General features: G+C 32.9%; 1 protein-coding gene across 1 annotated transcript in view; it reads left to right on the top strand.

The window, feature by feature from the left end:
* pnt (ETS transcription factor pointed) overlaps positions 1-20,107 on the top strand; it is a 141,556-nt gene that overhangs the window by 23,627 nt on the left and 97,822 nt on the right. The window contains exons 2-3 of the mRNA XM_070649666.1: positions 183-561; positions 17,566-17,671. Coding sequence (XP_070505767.1) covers positions 316-561; positions 17,566-17,671 — 352 coding nt within the window. The 5' untranslated portion in view covers positions 183-315. The remainder of the gene's footprint in view (positions 1-182; positions 562-17,565; positions 17,672-20,107) is intronic.

Consider the following 20,107-nt stretch of genomic DNA (forward strand, 5'->3'; position numbering starts at 1 on the left):
CATTTTAGGTGAAAAACTTTCATAAAAGTATCGAGAAAGCATCTTAACGATAGTTTATTCGACACATGTTTGCATATGTTTTCAACTTCTGTCACGTTTTAATAACTGAAGTTGTTCTGTATACAAATCAGTCACAATTTTATAAAATTTATTCATTTTCTTTTTTCTTATTTTCTTTACAGATTATTCACATTCATCGAGGATTAATATATTGGATCTAAGTGAAATATTTGTGTAGTGCTTTTTAGGACATAAAGATTTTGACACTAGATGTCATAAAAATTATAAATTAGCTTTAGTTTTGCACTTCGTGTCATGGAATTAGAAACCTATGAAGCAAATTTAGCGGACATTGCGCTACAAGAACAAACATTTTATGAAACAAAGCCAACATTTGAGGAACTTCAAATGGCAAGTCAGTTATTGAATAGTACATTAGCATCTCAAAATGGCCATTCCGGAACATTTACATCACCATCAACCTTTCCAATTTTACAACCGATTCTCAATACCGGTAAAGGTAAAAAGAAAAAATCGGTCAAGTTCTTAACTTATGTTCAGGTGAGTCTTATTTCTCATTTATGTCTTTAATTGTAACATTTGAATTGCTTGGTAGTTGTTGAAGAGAAAAATACGAAGAATCGATGAGAAATTCGAGTATGAAAGTCACTATGGGAAGTGACATAAAGCGCATTTGCACTTTTAAGTAGAATCTTTTGCATCAGGCTTTGTAATGTGCCTAGCCACAATTTTGTGTCGGGAATACACAGATCGAGTTGGTTTGACTAGAAACAGTGAAAAAGCAAGTGAACCCGAATCCGACTTGACTTTCCGTGGGATCGAACCCGGGTCATTAGGGTCAGTAGTCTGACATTCTAACCTCTAGTCATTGCTGCTTTGTCGCTACTTTTAGAATTTCATCAATTTACTTACAAAATGAGAGACACAAACTACTCATCCCACGTCACGCAATCATGTCGATGTCAGGGCACCCTCATCTCTCCCCGACAGCCCTGCGACTTACCGATCCCCTGATACTAACTCGATTCTGCTACCCGACCATGTGATTCGCAACAAACTCATTTATTAAAGCATTTCGCAAAGTCCAAAAAGAATTCAATTCCATTTCAAACTTAATATTCCAATCGTGTGTTTACTTCTCTCTCCTCACTGTATCTTGTTATTGAATGAAATGAAGGAATTACTTACTTCTTCTTAATCTTAATTAGAAATGCATTAACAGTGTAGAATTCTTTTATGAATGAAATTTCAACATTTTTTTTTCTTCATTTTTCATTGATTTATAGCGTGAGTGTATGTCTGGATATTAGTATGCTATATAAAGAGAGAAAGAAATGAAAGAAATATGTAGATATGCACACGTTAGTGTGTATGTTGAATATTTTGGCTCTTTGGCCTCAAGACAATGAAATTCTTAAAGGCACCCATCATTAATATTTATTCTATAAAACTTGCGCGTTTCCTTTTCAGTATTTCATGATAAAATTTTATTTATATTTTTAGTTTTTTTTTTATATTTTTTATTAATATCATTTGCATAAAAGGCACATTAAATTATTTTTTTTTAGCGAAATTTTCTGCAAAATGCTGGTAGGGAGTGATTTAAGTCTTGTAGCTTACTATACGGGACTATTTGATAGCTATGATACAGAAGTTTTTCAATAGATTTTATATCAAGTTTTGTGATAAAATAATGGATTTAGATCAAACCGGTTCTAAATATCTTGTAGCATCTTCTATGGCTGGATTTTATTTATAATCTAAGGCAGGCAACCTAAGACAGGCAATATTTTCGTATCACGTCACATGATTGAAACTACAAACAGCATGCTGTCCTTGACATTCCCAAAAAATTAGTCTGTCACGCTACTCAGGGTTCCCACCACGGACTTAAGGTACACGCCTGAGTGCCTTAGTATTAGAGCAAGAATATATTTTAAAATTTCGCAAAATACAATCTTAAGTCCAAGTCAGTTACTTTTCTGGTCATACAAATTGTGTTCTAAGACCTCCCAGAAATGGTGTCTGAAATTGACTCTATCGCTAGCTTCCACTTGCCAATTCGCAACACAAGTCAATCAATCGATCCAAAATCTGGTATCAGGCTAGCATTACCCTGGCATGATCTCTATTTAAAACCGAATTTAAACTGATTTAGAATTCAGCCATAGAAAAGCTTAAAAATAATTAGGATCGCTATGAGACTGGCGTGGCTCTGATATTGTGCCGGACTCGGTTTGAATTCAGCATCAAGTCAGAGTCATGTCAACCTCGGGTCGGATTTTGAATCGAATAGTCGACTAGTATTATTCTAGGTACACACCGAGGTACACCCAAGAAGCACAAAGCAAGTTTCCATTTCGTATTCTCCAAAATGCGCTTCAGCTACACTCATTCCAAAACATTCAAAGTCTATCCATGTTAATCTCATCCAAAACAAATCCAATCAAATCACGAACTTGAGCAAATTTTTATTTCATTCATAAAAATAAAAAAAAAAAATTAATTCCAATAATTTGAAAACAAACAATAAAAACAAATTGCTTCATAAGTCACACAGAGAGCATTAAAATTGAAAGTTATTTGACATATTTCAAGAAAGGATTGATAAGTCACTGAATATATTAAATGTCACACAAAATATGTTACATCGCGTGAATTGAATTATTAAACCTAATGTCAACCTTCAGAAATCCTTTTCGGGATTGAATTAATTTCTGATGAAATTTTATAACATCATCAAGTTCTCACGATAAGAAATCAGGCACATTCATATGCACATAAAGAAGTGAAAAAAGGAGATTTTAAAAAAATTCATTTTTTTTAATATGAAAAGCTATAAAAATTCATTGGAAGCGTAAAAAAGTCATCAAAATGTCTAGCATGTAAAAAAAAAAAGATTATAGAAGCCAGCAACTAGACATGTTATCCGTCCAATAAATTCTTAAACGAAACAAAAGAAGAAAACGAAGAGAAATGAATATATAAAAAGACTGAATGAATTAATCGTCCGCATTGAAACGCGGTACAAAAATAATGAATTGAAATTTTATGAATCAAAAAATTTGTTGTTTTTCTATTCTTCGCACTACCTTTTTTTCACTTCTTCTTTCTTCTCTACTGATGTTGTTAGGTGGCTAGATAAAGAGTTGAAGAAAGGTGAGATTTGAAAACGAGTTAGGAATGTTTTATAGTGTTGCTGAGTGGACAAAAATGCGTTATGATTAGTTGAAGATTAGGTAATGTTCAGTTAGTGTCTAGTAAGTGGCTAGCTATAACTAACCCGAGTGGGACAATGGAGATTGAAGACAGGGACATGTTCAAGGGACGAGGGGAGCTAGAGTTTGGTCAAACCGACCCGACTTCCCCCTTAAAGCGTTATGCAATAAGTGAACGGTCTCTAAGTAGCACCAAGTCGGGATTAACTCAAGTCTCGAGCTTGCCTCCATAATATAGATCCCAATTAAACCCCCCAAGTCCATTTTGTTTCCAAATAAATCCTTAAATGAGCCCAATGTCACACGAATTAATGCTGAGTCCATTTCCATTTGAATCGATCTAAACCAGTGTTTTCTGAACTTCTTTGTGTCATTACACATCTTGAGGTTGTGAATAACCACAATCAAAGCAGCACACGGCATGAGGTTCAAGACATTCCCGAAAAATTTCTACCTCACACTAGAATAATCTGGCACACAGTTTGGACAACACTGTTTTAGAATTCTCACTCAAATCTCATTTAGACCAATTAAGACACTAAGCCACAATATCATCTCAATCATCCATCTTTTAACAATAGTAAACAATCCCAATTTTAATAATATTGTCGTTAGTATAAATGCAGTACACACTTTTTTATCAACAGCTCTTTTTCTTCTCCTTCTATTTCTGTAAACGCATAATAAACATCTCAATCTTATATATGTATATAAAGTTATTCTCATTCCTCGTTTTTTATATGTAGACGATGTCATTATTATGTAAATTTATTAATTCTCTCTTACATTCAATAGATCACGTCAGAATAGAATGAATGAATGAATGAAAAGAAGAAGAACAAGGAATACTGAAGAATCTGATTGAATTTGAATTTTGATTCATTGTAATTCTGAAATGTATTTTTTGGTTTCTACCGGGCTTTTTTTTGAATGGAAAATTAGGAAGGTGATCAATTTTGGTGACTTTATTTGAATACTTACTTACTTCTTGAGCTCGAAATCGACCTGAGTCGACTTTTTCATACAAAATCCTTGTCGACTTCGAGGTTTTCTTACTTCGCTGACCTAAATATCAGCTGTGAACTATAGCCTCTCTCAGTTGACTAAAACTGGCTCTATCGCTGGTTGTCCTTTGCCAATTGCCAATACCAAGTTTCAGTTTCTTTCAACTTACTTCGCTTGTCGTACAGATCAACTGTGTTCCATGACTTTCCTTAGATGTCTTCTTAAGCTGGCTCTATTCCTGGCTTCCGTCCGCCAATTTACAATACCAAATTCTATGCTATTTCTATCAACAGCTTCTCGTTTCTATCGAAAGTCTACTATATTTAAGTAAGTTTATGAATCCTTGCACTATTTTTGAATTGGCACTGAAATAAAGTAATAAAGTTCAATTTCCATAATTGCAAAATCAAGCTCTAGAAAAGTAATATATTAAATTATTCATATAAAATAGCAACAAGCTCAAAACCCAGGAATTAAATTACAAAACTACTTAGAAGTTCAAATTGATTGACAAGTCATATTTCATTCTGTATATTTATACATACTTACAATTCCAAAACTGATAAGAATAAATATAGAAAAAAAAATGTAAAAACGGCAGTCACTAAGTCTGAATCATTTGCTATTATAGAAATGTGTTGACGCTGTTTTTGTTATTTTTCATTCATAATATAGTGTTTGTGCATTGAAATACTCAATATTTATGAATAAAATTGCGCAACTTTGCATTAATAAAAATTTCATTTGAATATAAATTATGCGGTTATTAACATTCAGGCAGTGATTTTTTTGATCAGTTTTTGTATTTTTAGACAAAATCAAATTCAAGATTCTAGTACAGTGGCAGTAAAATTGAGAAATTTATTGCATAAAAAAGATTTTTTTTTTTTCATATTTCAATTATTGAATATGCTGAACGTGATTTTTTGGGGAATGAAAAAATTTATGAATGAATATTTGAGTATGAATGGATGAATAAAAACAATTTTTAATGCACTGGCAATTTTGGATTTATGAATTAATTTAATAGAATGTAAATAAATAGGGTAAAAATACAACTGGATGCTTCATTAGTTGTATGAATTTATTGGAAGATGCAGAGCTTGTATTAGACTTGGGTTTTAAATGGAATTGACTCAAATCGACTCGGATCCATATAAAATTTGAGTCAACTTTGTGCTCTGTAATTATGAATTTTGAGTGAAATTGCTTAGTGAATTATCGGAAATTACGAAATTTCGAAAACAAACGCAGGTCTGCAGGCTTAGACACCAAGTAAGCCACAGTCAAAAACTGCAGGTCCATGTATCTAGAACGCACGAAATGTAGCAATACAGTTACAATATTGTTTCGTAGCACAAATTCTAGGAATCTAACTACCATTCTTATCATTTCGTAACTTACGAATGTCCTCCAAAAAGAGGCTCCCTCAAAATATAGAATAAAGATAACAACTAACTCTGTAAATGGCACTAGCAACTAGATATAACTTGATTCACGAATTGGGATTTTTCAAAAAAATGAATTTACAAAGAACTGCGATATCAATGCTCTTATCTCACGTTGAATGGCAAACATTCACCGATCATTTAATTACTTTGAGGATTAAATTGCAAGCTCCTTCTTTGAGGTCGTTTTATACCGGGTTTTATTTCATTTCTTATTCATTTAATTTTTTAATTTCTTCAAGGTTATTAACTCGAATAGCAAAAGTTGGTAAATCGGTCTAAAATTCAGCTTAATGCCGATGTGGCTTTGGCATGGTGTCGGTTACCGTAATTTTGAACTAAATCCAGTCACCGGATTTGAATCGATTCTTTTCAACGGATTTGAACCGAATAGCTAGATTCAAATCGAATCCGGTTACCAGATTCAAACTGAATATGGTCGCCGGATTTAAAATAAATCCAGCACCATGTCAAAGACACGCCGGCATGGTTAAAGATTTTGGATCGATTAACCGGCTTGTCATATTTAAGCATGCTTTGAAGACAATTTACAAACAAAAATTTTGATTCTAAGTTTACAAAGTATCTAAACGGCATCTTTCTGTGCCAAATTCATATAAATCAAATTCCATACATAAATCATACCAAGAATTCAAAACATTTCCCGTAAGAATTTCAAACTTTTATATAAATTTTCACATTTAAAACAGCTCAAATTTTTCACATTTTTATTCAAAAAAAAAAAAAAGATCAAAAAGAAAAACGTAAAATCCTTTACATTAAAAATGCATGCATGCTTTAGAATAAATGAACTCATGCAGACAGATGCGAGACATTCCATTCAAATAAAAGAGAAGAAAAAGAGACTCTTTAAGTTCATAAATCAATTGAAAGTGTCGCCGGTAATTGCCGTCACTCGTAAATCCTTTCTTCAGCCAAAAAGTGAAGTAATTTTTGCGTAATGTCTTTTGAATACCAAATTGACAAAAGCCACGCCAACAAAATAATTAAAAAACTTAAAAGCGTCAATCAACGGATTTGACATTGTTATGGATATAAAACCCAATTTTTTTCATTTGAGTTCACTAATCTTTTTGCTATAAAAATGCTATATGTTTATCGTTATGTCTCGGGTGACTTACAAGTGTGTTTGAAAAAAATTATATCACTCATAATTTTTGTTGTTGTTGTCACAGCTAGCCTATCAGCCGTCATGTGTTTATATCAAAGCCTGTTACTCATTGTGTGTCTTTTTTATTTTGCGATAAAGAGAATTGAAATGTATTATGATTTATTGAATAAATGGAATTAAGTTTTTGAGGGAGGTTATGGGGTGATGATGTTCAATGTATGAGGAGTTTGGGGTGTAAGAGGGTTGGGAGCTGTCTTTCAATCCCTGGATTTTCCTAGTAGATTTGGATAAATTTTAAGATCAGAGTTTAAAATCTAATTTCCAAAATGACATCATTTATGAACAACCCTGTATTAAACCCGCATGGTTACGCGTCAATTTATTTTGATTTTGTTGATGTCTAAGCAAAGTGGAATCTCGGATATTGAGTCATATATAGATGAATCTGCCAGTGCGAGAGAAAGGCTTTTGTGGTCGAGTGAATAAGCAACATCCAGACCGGAAAACAGTATTACACTTTTGTGAGTCTGTTTCCCAATAGAGCAATAGAGGTTCGATTTCCACCAGAAAACGATCTCTCAATTATTATATAGAACAATGGTGAGCATTTTGTGTGCTGCGGTATACTATTGTACGAATTGAGCGGTTCTGATCAAGGCTAACCAACAATTTTTGCTGCAGAACGAAGAAAAGAGCTAGAATTCGACTCATATTTTGTATTGAAACGTCGAGTCAAGTCGACTTGACTCCATTCAATTTCCGAGTCGACTTCGACATGTGATGTAGCGTGATGTGGATAAGACATGAATTCCGAGCAATGCTCGACGTCATTACAATTCTTAAAAGATTTATTTAATTAATTTACAACGCAATATTTATCCCTAAAAATTCCATATTTCTCGAGAAAATATCACAAATATGTGTTTACAGTTTTGTACTGACGATATCTCGCATGTGTATGTTTGATAAGAAAAAAACAAAAGCTTCATTTATATCAGTAAAAAGAGTCAACCATTATTTTTTTGTCAAAGAGAATCGTAATTTATGACGACTATTTTTTTTTAGTGAATTAATTACATTACAAGGATGTCTTATCATGACAAAGAAATGAACATTATTGTCATTTCCAATTTCTTGTTGCTTGATCAATTTTCAGGGATTTCTGGGAATTTGGAATGTTTTTTAATTGAAAATGTAGTGAATCTGCTGATATGATCTTTTCGGTTCCTTTTGAAGATGTTTTTTTAGTAAATTATCTTCAATTTTTTTGCTATATATATTTTCGTGTGCATATTGGAAAGGAAGTGGTCATGAGTATCATAATACATAGCAAGTTAATAATCTCATTGGAACTTGCAAATTTGAAAATGATTTTTGAAGCATTTTAATTCCAAAATATTCCTAACCGTCAAAAAAATTTCAAATTTCGATTCCGCCATTTTTGTTCCCACTTGAAAAATTTTTCTGCCTCAAACTTGAAAATAATAATAAGTTGCGAATTAATCTTTATTGATAACTTATCATCTGAATGGCAAGAAGTCATTGAAAGTAATTTGAGATTATATAGCTGCTTAGATTTGCCAATTATGGACGATTTATCAAAAAAGACAAGCTGCCATAAAAAGCGACCAGTTTAAGGCACAATAAAAATGCACTAAAAATTACCGGAAAGTCTGATCAATTTACATACATACATTTTGTGGTTTGAAGATGTAGCTCATCCATAAGTGCCATTAAAATATGCAAATCGACAATTAAAATCACTTCATAAATTATTTCAGCTTTTGTGCAATTAGCAATTTGTCCACAACTGCAATAAGCAATCAAGCAAGTCATAAACAATTCAATAATTTTGTAAATGCTGTCATTAAATTACAATTAATGCTCGTTTCCATATTTTATGAGCAATTAACGTGTGAAACTAAAAAGAAGCCTTATACTGTTATAATTCTAATATTTTTGTACAACAACAATTTTCATTGACTATTAAAAATTGACATAATTTACAATTGCACTTAATGCCTCACATCAATCCTCATTTTTTTTTTCGTCTGGCTCGACACATGTTCGTCGAAAGAAATTTACGTGAGAAATTTTCACGTTTTTTTGTAAAGACCGGACAACTTGAAATGCACTTCAAGTCAGCAAAACTGAAATGAGGCAAGCACAAAAAAAAACGTGTCTGATTTATCGACAAACATATTGTTTGTTGAGGCTGTATCAACCTTGATGCACTCTCATTTTTAAATTTGTGAATTTTGACTTACTTTAGTCGATTTTATGCATGTGACCTTAAATTGGATCACGTAAAGGATATCATTTAAATGTGAAGTTTACTTACTTATGAGAATTAACGCTTGACTCCAGTTTGACTAGAGTCACGTTAAGTATGGATATTTTTGTAATGATTTGGTATCTAATTAGTGGTCAGTAAATGTGGGTTTGTACTGGAAAGTGTCAGTTTGACATGTGATTTTGCTAGAGATACTAAAGGTAATTGAAGTCGTTTAATGAATTTTTGGGCAATTTCAATTTGGTATGGGAATGTCTACTCAAGTCGATTCGACTTCATATGCAATTCGAGTTGACTTTGGGTTTTGATCAGAAAGGGTTGAGGGTATTGAGGGAGTTACCCGATCAGCACGATGAGTCAAATTTCATGCTTTCACAATTTAAATGGACATAAAACAGCCTTCACGTTGCCATTAAATCACTAAAATTTCATGAATTCTCGGTTTCGTCAAATTATCGAGATCAAGACCGAAACTGATACCGAGACCTGGATCAAGATTGAGGCCTAGATCAAGACTGATATTACAATAGAATTCTGCAACAAATATCGAGATCTAGGCTAGGAATTCTTATTCTCGGTCTCGAGTCCACTAACAAGTCATTTCTGACTGTCAACATGACGACTATTGGCACTATATCGACTTAACTGTGCAACTTGGTTCAACAGCTTTGCCAATGAGCTAGCAGCTTACTTTTGAGGCTCGGACTCTACCTCAAAAATCAATAAATTGCTACAAATGAAATGGTTTAGTCAGAATTCCTTACATACTCTGTAGAACCTCATTTAGTTCCCATCTCTGTTCTAATATCCCTAACAGGCTTTTATGTACTGTAGTGATATTTCTGTGCAATGGCAGCATGCTCTTTGCCTGTTAGGGTATGAAACATAGAATTTCAAAAATTCCCAAAAAATTGGCGTACGTTTCAAGGCTTAATACCATAAATTACATTAGAAACAACACATCATATGTGAAGTTGACTCAACGAGACACTTCACCTCCAAAAATTTTTTCTTTTTCTGCAATTGCCAATCATTAATGGGCCAATAAATAATTCTTAATTGATTAAAAAAAAATATAAATTTTCGTTCAAGACACACATCGAACGATATGGATATGATAAGATAAAGACAAAGTTCTTTTATTGTATTTGTATTCAACTCACTTTTTTTCGGTGACTATTAATTGACCGAAAAAAAAGCGAAAGACTTCTTTACATAATGATAAGACGTACACAAAAAGGTTGAAACACGAAAACAATTTTTTTTTTTGTTGTATTTTCTTTCCTTTTCGTTGAGATAACAACGGACTGATATGAGGTGCTCTTGAGAAATTCTTGTCGTAAAAAAGAAACAACGCAAAAAAAAAACTTTTTTTTTTATGAATGAAAAGCGATTTTCAACTTTATTTTTATGAATGGAATCGAAGCTAGTGAATGAATTGGTGATGGAAAATTTCCGGTTATTATCGGAATATTCTTACATTTTGCAAAAATAAAGTCAGGCTGATAAAGGTCTTATACATCGTAGTAAATGAAATGGAAAGGGGGGAAACGGGTAATGTGTTGATTCAATGGAATGTCACATTGGCTGCCTTAAAATATATATTCGAACGATAAGATGGTATCATTACCAATTGGAAGTTAATTAAAGATATCCATTGCAAAGAGAGTCCTGCTAATTAAATTTTCTTGCATGCGAGATAATTACTGATGTTGGAATTAATATTAAATTTTTACATTGCAGCACATTGACTTGATGGTTAATGGGATACTTTTTATGGTGTACTTAATGCAATATTTGTGAATGGATTTTGGATGTTGAAAGTCGTTTATTAACTTATTGAGTTAAGGTTTTTGCATAAATAAGGCTCGACTCATTATTGCATACAATTTAAGTCAACATCTAGTTCTGCTTTACATTGTATATCGCAGGCTTTTTCTTAATCATCCCTGCATTCACCCGAATAGCACAAATCGGTTATTTACTGACTTAATTCGCTAGCCGTACATATCAATTGTGATCCATGGCCTTCCTCACATGGCGTCTAAAGCTGGCTCTCGTCTGCCAATTTCAAACAACAAGTGCGATACTCTCTATATCTACAATTCCTTCCTAGAGTTCTTTGGCGTACAAGTTGGTTAATCGATCAAAATTCACATATTTTTTAAATGGCAAAAGAGCACGAGGGTGACCAAAGAACTCTTGAACAGACTCAAGCTGTTGATAGAGACATTGAAACATTTGGTACTCTAGAAATACAACAACGGTACCCAAAATCAGTCTCTTTTCCTGTTCGTAGTATTAGTAATTGGCAAAGGGCAAGCAGCTATAGAGCCAGTTTTAGATGCTAGCTGAGAAAGGCCATGGATCACAGATGATCTGTATGGTCAGTGAAGTAAGCAAGTAAGATTAAAATTCGACCCCAGACATGAATATGACTATATACCAGATTCGACTTAGATGCTCACGTTATGCCAGTCTGGTGCCGGATTCTGGATCCATCACCCGACTTGTACTATTCAATCTTTAGAATATCACTTGAAACAGCTTAGAGTAGCTCTCACATATCTTTACGGCAATTAAAGTACTGAATTAAATAACTTTGACTGATGTAATCTTGTTCAATGAGTACTTGACGCTTTCAAGTCTTTCTACAAAATCGTCCGTTCTTCGACGAACTTTGGAACTTTTGATAACTTTTTTTCAATTTTCATTTTTCATTAGAAATTGTACAGGACGCCACGAGCTATATTACCACTTACTAAAATTAAATCGGTTCAAATTTCAATAATTTTATTATATCCACTTAAGCTCATTCAGCAACAAAACCGGTTTAATTGACTTTTTCCTTGAAATTTTTCTAGATTATATTCATTGATAAATTTTGAGGCAGCGTCGATTAACTCGCAAAAGTCATTATCATTTCACAAATGAAATTTTGACTTGTATCATAAATTAAATCACTTCCCAGAAAAAGCTGAAATTAAAAACAAAAAAAAAATCATTTTCCGGTCTTTATCTTCATTTCTTTATCTTCAATAATTCACTAGAAGCTTAAGCTTATGACGAATAGAATGTGAAACTCATTCATTAAAATTCACTTTTCATTCATCGTAAATGAGATTATTTGCTGTACAATGTCATAACACCAATTGACACTTAACATGATGCAAAAATTTTCCTCCGCTGACATACTATACATACTGAAAATACTAAACATCCTGAATGGATATTACAAAATGCAGAATGCTCATGTCAAGTGTGTATGACAAATTCGAAGAAAAGAAACTGAACATTTTGCAACGTACGAGATGTCCCAATGATCCTTATGATGAGTTTATTCATTTTATTGGATGTAAATTGGATGGAAAGAATGAGTTAAATTGGGTTGTTGACCTGGTGATTTGCTTCACTTATAAAGTATTAACGGGGAGAAGGGTCAAAAAAGTCCTTATTTTGTGTTTCACTAGTGAACGGTCTCTAAGGGTTTGGCATTTTCGGTCATTTTTTAAATAAAGGTCCAGAGCTTGATGGCGAATTGAATCGTCCTTTCCGCCCAAAATCCGATGGAGCAAATTATGGAGCAAACCCGAATAGCACAAGTCGGTGTATTGATCCATAATCTGACCCTGGAGCAACTCTGGCACGGTTTTAGTTCCTATTCCTTGGACGGGGCGCATAAAGACCCATTGCCGTGTGGAAAGAACGTCCGTAAAGCCGACTCTATTCGTCAAGAACTTCTGTAAGTTCGGAATATTAAGGACTTTGGGACGGTGCTGGATTTAAACAGAATCCGGACCCAAGTCATTCACGTTGACCTGGGGTCGGATATTTGATCGATTACCCGACTTTGGCTATTCAAGAAAGCACCGTAACTATGATGATGGGTCAACAGAATCTGACAAAATATTCCAAAGGAACTGCAATTTATTTCAAAATAAATTTTTGCTCTGTTTTATGGAAAAGTTATAGAGGAGGAAAGATGGAGGGGGATTTAAAGAAATAAATGATACAGATGCATTATAATATAAAACATACACACAATGCATATACACAAGAAAAATGCATCGGCGACAATTAATTTTAAATGGCATTTATGAGGATGCAAACATGTGTGATGCTGCAAAAAAGAGTTTTAATAATTCAGTATTTTTAAATTTATAAAGAAATTGAAGAAGAAAGGCACAAAAATATGAAAAATAAATGTCACTTTGACTTTAATCTTCATCTCCCTCAAAACAGTCATATGTTGTTATTATTATTATCTGGTTTTTTTACTTTATTTGCACATACGCAAATGTGCTCTAAATGTGAAAGACGAACTTTATCTTTATATTTTTGAAGAATTTATGTCTTGCGGCTTTTTTTTAGCAAGATTTTGTGATTTAATGGATCCAAAAAGTGTTGTTCTGAATGTTATTGGCACGGGCAGGTCAGAGTTTGATAATCAGTCTAGTTACCAACCCAGAAACACGTATAAAGAAGGTCCCCGGTAGATTTTAAGGCTCTGCTAAAGCCGCTTTCGTTTGACATCCAAATTGAGCTAGTGTGACATCCTTGTGGCCAAGGAACATCCATGCAACTACCAAACAGAGTGCCTTACCCTCCTTCACTTATGCTACTCAAGTTTCCAAACATTAACTCTTCAAAAAATCACTTTCCCTTGTCCATCACCTTAGAAACTAAACACTCAATTTCATTATCAAATTCTCAGTTGTAAAACAGCAGTTGATTCCATAATATATGCTATCCAACTCGTGTTTCCATAAATATATACATTGTACACTCATTTCCATCATTTGTAGATGTTAGCTTACTTAGAATTTACGTCAAAAACGAGAGAGAGAACACGAATGTACGATTATGATATTCATTCATGGAAATCTCAGCTCGTGGGGATTTTTCAATTTTTTCTTCATTCTTCGCATTAATGTTTTTTTTTTCTGCTTGTATTTTGCGTTTAGAATCAACAACACTCGACTCATCCAACGTGATGATGAAAAAAAAGGCCGCGCATTTATATTTGCACATGTTTTGCTATTTCACGTCTCATTTGCGACAATGACTTCCAAAGAAAAATTTGTTGTAGATTTTTTGTCGTAGAATGTGTGTTGTTCTGGAGTAGCAGGGGCGGTGAAGGGATCTTGGGGATAGGTTTTTGGAGATCTTAGAGACTGGTTTGGGATGGGCTTTGGGAGTTCTTCAAGTCGTTTCTTGAACAAGGGTGTTAAACTGGTCATTTTAATGAAAATGATCAACAAAATCAATATAACAATGTGACAATGGGCAGTGGTGGTCAACCTGTGTGCCGCGACACGCAAGTGTGAACAATGAACCGAAGGCCATATGCGATTTAGATCGTGACATACCCTCATGGTGATTGTGGCGTTGAAAGGCTGTACAACGCTGATCTAAGGCAACATATCTCCTGATTTTGGCACATAATGACAATTTCTGCATATTGACGCTTGTTGAAACTGATTCGGTACTTTTAGATCATTGAACCCAATTCTAAGTACCCCTAGTTATGCCCCTTCTTAATACATTTAGATCTTTATATTTACTTTCTCTTATTCATCATTACATTAAACGAGTGCCGATGAATGTAAATATGACTTATTCTTTAAATTAAATGAAAATTATTAACACGAATTTGAGATTCCATTAGAATTGTTCATGATGATGCGATACAGCCGCAAAATGTATTAACTTTTAACTATATCATGACAGTTCTCGGGTTTGCAAAAGCGAAGATATTAATTTTGACAAGCAATTACAAGCGAAGATGTTTTGCGAAAAAAAATAAACGTAATTTGTATTCATTATCGCCACTCTGTTCTGGCTGGACCATATGATATATTTATTCATATTTTTAATTATTAATTTTATTTGACAAACTCAGACTTTTGCATACTCATCGTGCGCTTAAATATTTGACATACTGTATATTTTCTTTTAATCTGTTATACTGTCCCGTGTGTAGCTTCATATTTCTTATTTGTAAACAATAATGTATAATAAGTGAGAGTGAATAATTCTGGCATTCATGAACATGAAACAAGCATTGATGCCATAAATATTTTGACAAATTCACTCAACGCAGAAATTGCAATACACGAGAATTTACTTTCAACATTCAGAATATCTTTTTTTTTCGTGTATCTGGCAGAAGTAACAGATGATGAGTTTTAATCTTGCAAATTTATGATCTCAATTTTAGTACACTGAGGCTTAATAATCGCAATGAGATGAAATTTATCATTTTATTTGAGATTAAATTCTTAAAAATGAAATATTGTGCTGGATTTAGGGAATTTTTTGGTTAATGAATTGCTGTTGGAATATAAAGCAACAATGCTTGGTTATTAATAAGTTTAATTGATGACTTTTTATGAATTTAATTCAATAACAACGATGTTTATTCTTCAGAGATTAGAATTAATCTAAAATATTTATATGAAGGGGTCAACAACTATAAAAGGGGAAAATCAACTCATTATTGTTGCAAATATAATTTGAATATTAAATGACAGTTGACATATTTTCAATAATGACTTTACATTCTTGATTCTGAGCTATTAATTTAAACCTTTAGACTCAAAAATCCACAGAAACATGCCATGATCCATGTAAAGTCTCGACCATAAACAGACAAGTTCTAGTCTTTCATAGTCAAATGTTTCCCAAAAAGACTAGCCACGTTTTTTCTGTAAATTCTTTCATTTTCTTTCAGTTTCACTTTCTTTAGTTTCTCAGTTTGCTACTTCTTTTTCGTGCATGAAACCTTGACTTTTTACAATATGTTATTCTTAAATTACATAGAAAATTGTTGAGAATCCTAAGAATCAAATGAACAGACCTGAATATTTTTTTAAAATGTATTCTTTCAATGCCCTATTAATCTTTAGTTTTTTTTTGGGGAATGAATAGTTCCTGCCTCAATAAATAATTATTCTTTGAAAAAGTCGGAATTTGAGGGATTGTTCATAAATGATGTCCATTTACATGTTTTGCCTTTTTGAGCTTAATCGGTGGATCGATCAGCAATCGACGTGACTCTGGCTTGATGTCAGATTCGATTTAAATCTGGAATCAGAATCACGTTGGTTTGGTACCGGACTTTGGATTGATAGACCGACTTATGCTATTCGATTGAGTTCCTCAATCAACCACGTGATTTAGATAGTTAGCTCCACGTCGATCAGACCTCCAATTCTCTCAAATCACGTGACATCATAAGCACTCGACCCCCATTTATGAAAATTTAATCCCTTAGCAAAAAAATGATCTATCTTCCACAACTAATTTCTCAATATTTTTTTCCTACAGTCTGCTTCAATCTGAAATATTTCAGACGCGACACTTGACACTTTTTCGAAGAGAAAATAATTTTTTCGGTTGCTTCATTTTTCCCATTCAGTGATTTTTTTTTTCAAGAAAAATATAATAAATATTCACGAGATCAAATGACATCAGTGCTGATTGATGATAATAAATTTCTTCCAAAAATTTTCAATATTTTTTTTGCGGGTTCTCATAAGAATTTACTGAAAAATTAAAGCATTCTCGCGGTGGTCGATGCCATCATAAAAAAAAACCTTCATGCATTGTTTAAATCATGTCTGTATGTTAATAATATCACATTTCATGGAGTAAAGAACTCCTTAATTAAACCTTTGGTGGCAATTTCGATGGTGGTGCATGACTGACGATCAAGTGAACCTTTGCATGATTCCTATGACTATGCAAAAGGGGTCTTTAAACTTCCTGCTGACAGCAGTTCCACATCAGTTCCGAAATGGTCTTTTTACAATTTCATAGAAAATCACAATTGAGGGGATTTTACTTCCATAAATATGCACAGGTAATTTGTCATGTGCCCAAAAAATATACATAATCTACTGTATCTACCTGCTAATATTATAATAATTTTGAAGGCAATTAACTTTTATTGTTCTGTCTCGTTGTGCTCACCCTCTGATGATATTTATAAATCTGTGGATGTGTGACTGTATGGGTCAGTTTGTGGAGTTTCTAATAAGAACTTTTAGGGATTGACTTTGAATATTGTTATTGCTTTTTCCCTAAAGTCGTGCATGATTGCTTGATGAGGTTCAAAATCACGAACCCAACCCTCCTCCTCTCTAAGAGCCTTACGTAATATGTGTACGACCCAATTCGATTGCAAACTTGTCAAACCACTGCACATGGAGTCATTCCTGCATATCTACTCAAATGCATCATACTCAGTCACTAAAAAAATGCATTAACTACAAAAACTCATCGATTCGTATCCATCAGAAATGTGAATGTCTACTTTGAATATAAAATTGTCCCTAGCCTCTTCAATTACCATGCAAATTAGCTTCCTGTGTACATCTATACGTCAAGATACGTTAAGTACACGTGATTAAAATTTAAATTAATATATTTTTTACTTGATTCCAGGGATATGATGGCGAGCCACCAATGCTTCTCAAAGAGGAGCCAGATGATGGACCAAGATGTATCCAAAAAGTTCCCAGCTTATCAGATTTATCTGAAGAATCATGTGGTGAGTACCGCTATGTTAATCTATTGTTTTTAATTGAACATTTCTTTCAGTTTTGTTGGATATAATTAAGATATAAAAAAGAAAGAATTGTGAATGAAATGTCAGATTAATTTATGATCATCAATTATGTTTTATAGCATACAACATGTAAGCAACATGTAAGCTCATGTGAGAATTTATCTCTCATTTTAAAAGACAATAACATTCCACTAATACTGGTCAAATGGCCATTTATAATGATATTATGTCCAAAAATTGTATCACGAATGTATTTACAAACATCCAAAACTTTGTTTGATGAGGGTCCAACATTAATAGATCATTAATTATTAATTTTCCGTAACTTATAAAATGCACTCGTTTATTAAGGTTTTTAGTCTCTCTTTTTTGTTTTTGTTTTAAGTCAAGTCAATCCACAATTTTCTAGAATTATGATTATGTGAATGAAATCATATTAAAGTCTCATTTCATTCATCATGTCTACATTGTAAGTTGTAAGCCGTCTTCAACGAATGATGAGATTTAAGAAGAAGAGGAATTAATATGACTATTTTTATATTTGTAATGACTTTAGCGCATTTTAAGGGGATTGTGATGCTTGGATAGTCGATTTTTCTTTTTTTTGGATTGAATCATGTTCAATTACATCCAAAAGGATTTTTTTTGCTTAATTTTCGGCTAAATTTAACTTCAAACTGTCATTTTAAATTCAAATTGTATCCAACTTCAATTAGTTGATTTTCCCCTTGCACATAGTTGTTGACCCTTTCTTGTAAATATTCAGTTTGTTTACAATTTTCAAACAATTAAGATCTTCTTTAATAATTAACTAACAAGGAATTGTGAGTTCATTCTTTAACAAGTCATAGTAGTGAGTCCAATTGTTTCTTTAGCTGCTTCTATCGCTGCCTATTATTTCAAACTGAAATCCCAAACCGTTGCACTTCAATACAGAAAATTCAGCTCGAACAAAAAGCATCGACAAACAGTCTTAATCGATGAGAAGATTAAAAGACAAAAGCAAGAGACAATAAAAAGAGCATTAACGACATGCTATTGAGTGGATAAGAGATTTTAAGAACATTTACATGCATTTATATAAAAAAAAGTTTTCATAATTTTCAAGGTCTTTAATTGCTAAGTTCATTTCAATTAAAAGATATCTACAATTGAATTTAACTCGACTGTTGAGGATTAATGCAATTTCATTTAGATGCTTTTAATTATTTTAATGAAAATAGGCATTAATGGATGGTTGCCCCTTGAAGGTTATGCAATCTGTATAAATCAGAGATTTATTCCTTCAAGAATCACTAAGTAATTCTGATTCTCGCCACGAGATGGCACTAGAAACGAAAGACTTGATTGAACAAAATAGTTCCAGACAACAATATTCATTGATCATTTAATAGTCCATCCAATTCATTTGTTGCTGAACTAACAAGAGATCTTTTATCAAGATAAACTTTATTATTATGCCAATCAATTACCAGCCTACACAAAAATTGGTGATATTCGATAACGAAAATATAAGAATATCGCATAGATTGAGTTTCTATAACATAAAAATCCGATTGTATTAGCTAGATAAATGATACAGAGATGTAAAATTATTCTCTTCATGCTAATGAAGATGATGCGAAAACAAATAAATAAAATAGACACATTCGCTGATCTCAATAGAAGGTTGGGATGAGGGATAAAGAATAAAAAAACAGAATATGCGGAGAGATGGACGGAATTTGCATTTGAATTGTAATGAATTATTTATTCTAATGATTTTAAAATCCACTTTGTTTAAATCGTCAATTTCTCTCTGTTGGCTTTTTTGGCGCGATATTCTGATTTGATTGTTAGATTGGGCAGGATTTTTTTATGAATGGCTTGATGCTAGAGCAGTAAAAATGTAGAATTTGTATCATTTGAAGTTGATGTCTGTCTTCTTAGCTGATATTGATCGAGAATGCTGAATTTGACAGCATTTGATTACTTACTGGAACTATACAGACTTTAAGTCTGAGTTACTTTCAATTAACTCTTTTGCTGACAATTTTACAAAGCTTGCACAAATCAACTCTGTTCTCGCATCTAATTGACATTTTCGCATTACTGTTCAACGTCGTGTTGCTTGAGATAGAAGCGGACAGAAAAAGAGGAAAGGACTCTCATAACTCTGGGGCGGGACCGAGTTTCAATATCGGCATAATTTTAGACCACTTAGTACAAGATAGAAATAAGCAGCTCTCAACCACCCAATATCCTAACTACAATTTTAGTTCAATATTCCACATAAATGCGCCCTATACCTCAAAATCCAATAAACAATTCAACTTCCATCTTTCATCCATTCATTAACTCATTTCATTCAAATTTTTACAAAGGTACGAAAGCAAAAAAATATTTTTCATGAATGAAATTTATTTTAAATGGCGGATG

This window comes from Chironomus tepperi, unplaced genomic scaffold, assembly GCF_022539635.2.
Source record: "Chironomus tepperi strain 1889 unplaced genomic scaffold, CSIRO-AGI_Ctep_v1 contig_429, whole genome shotgun sequence".
Classification (NCBI taxonomy): Eukaryota; Metazoa; Arthropoda; class Insecta; order Diptera; family Chironomidae; genus Chironomus; species Chironomus tepperi.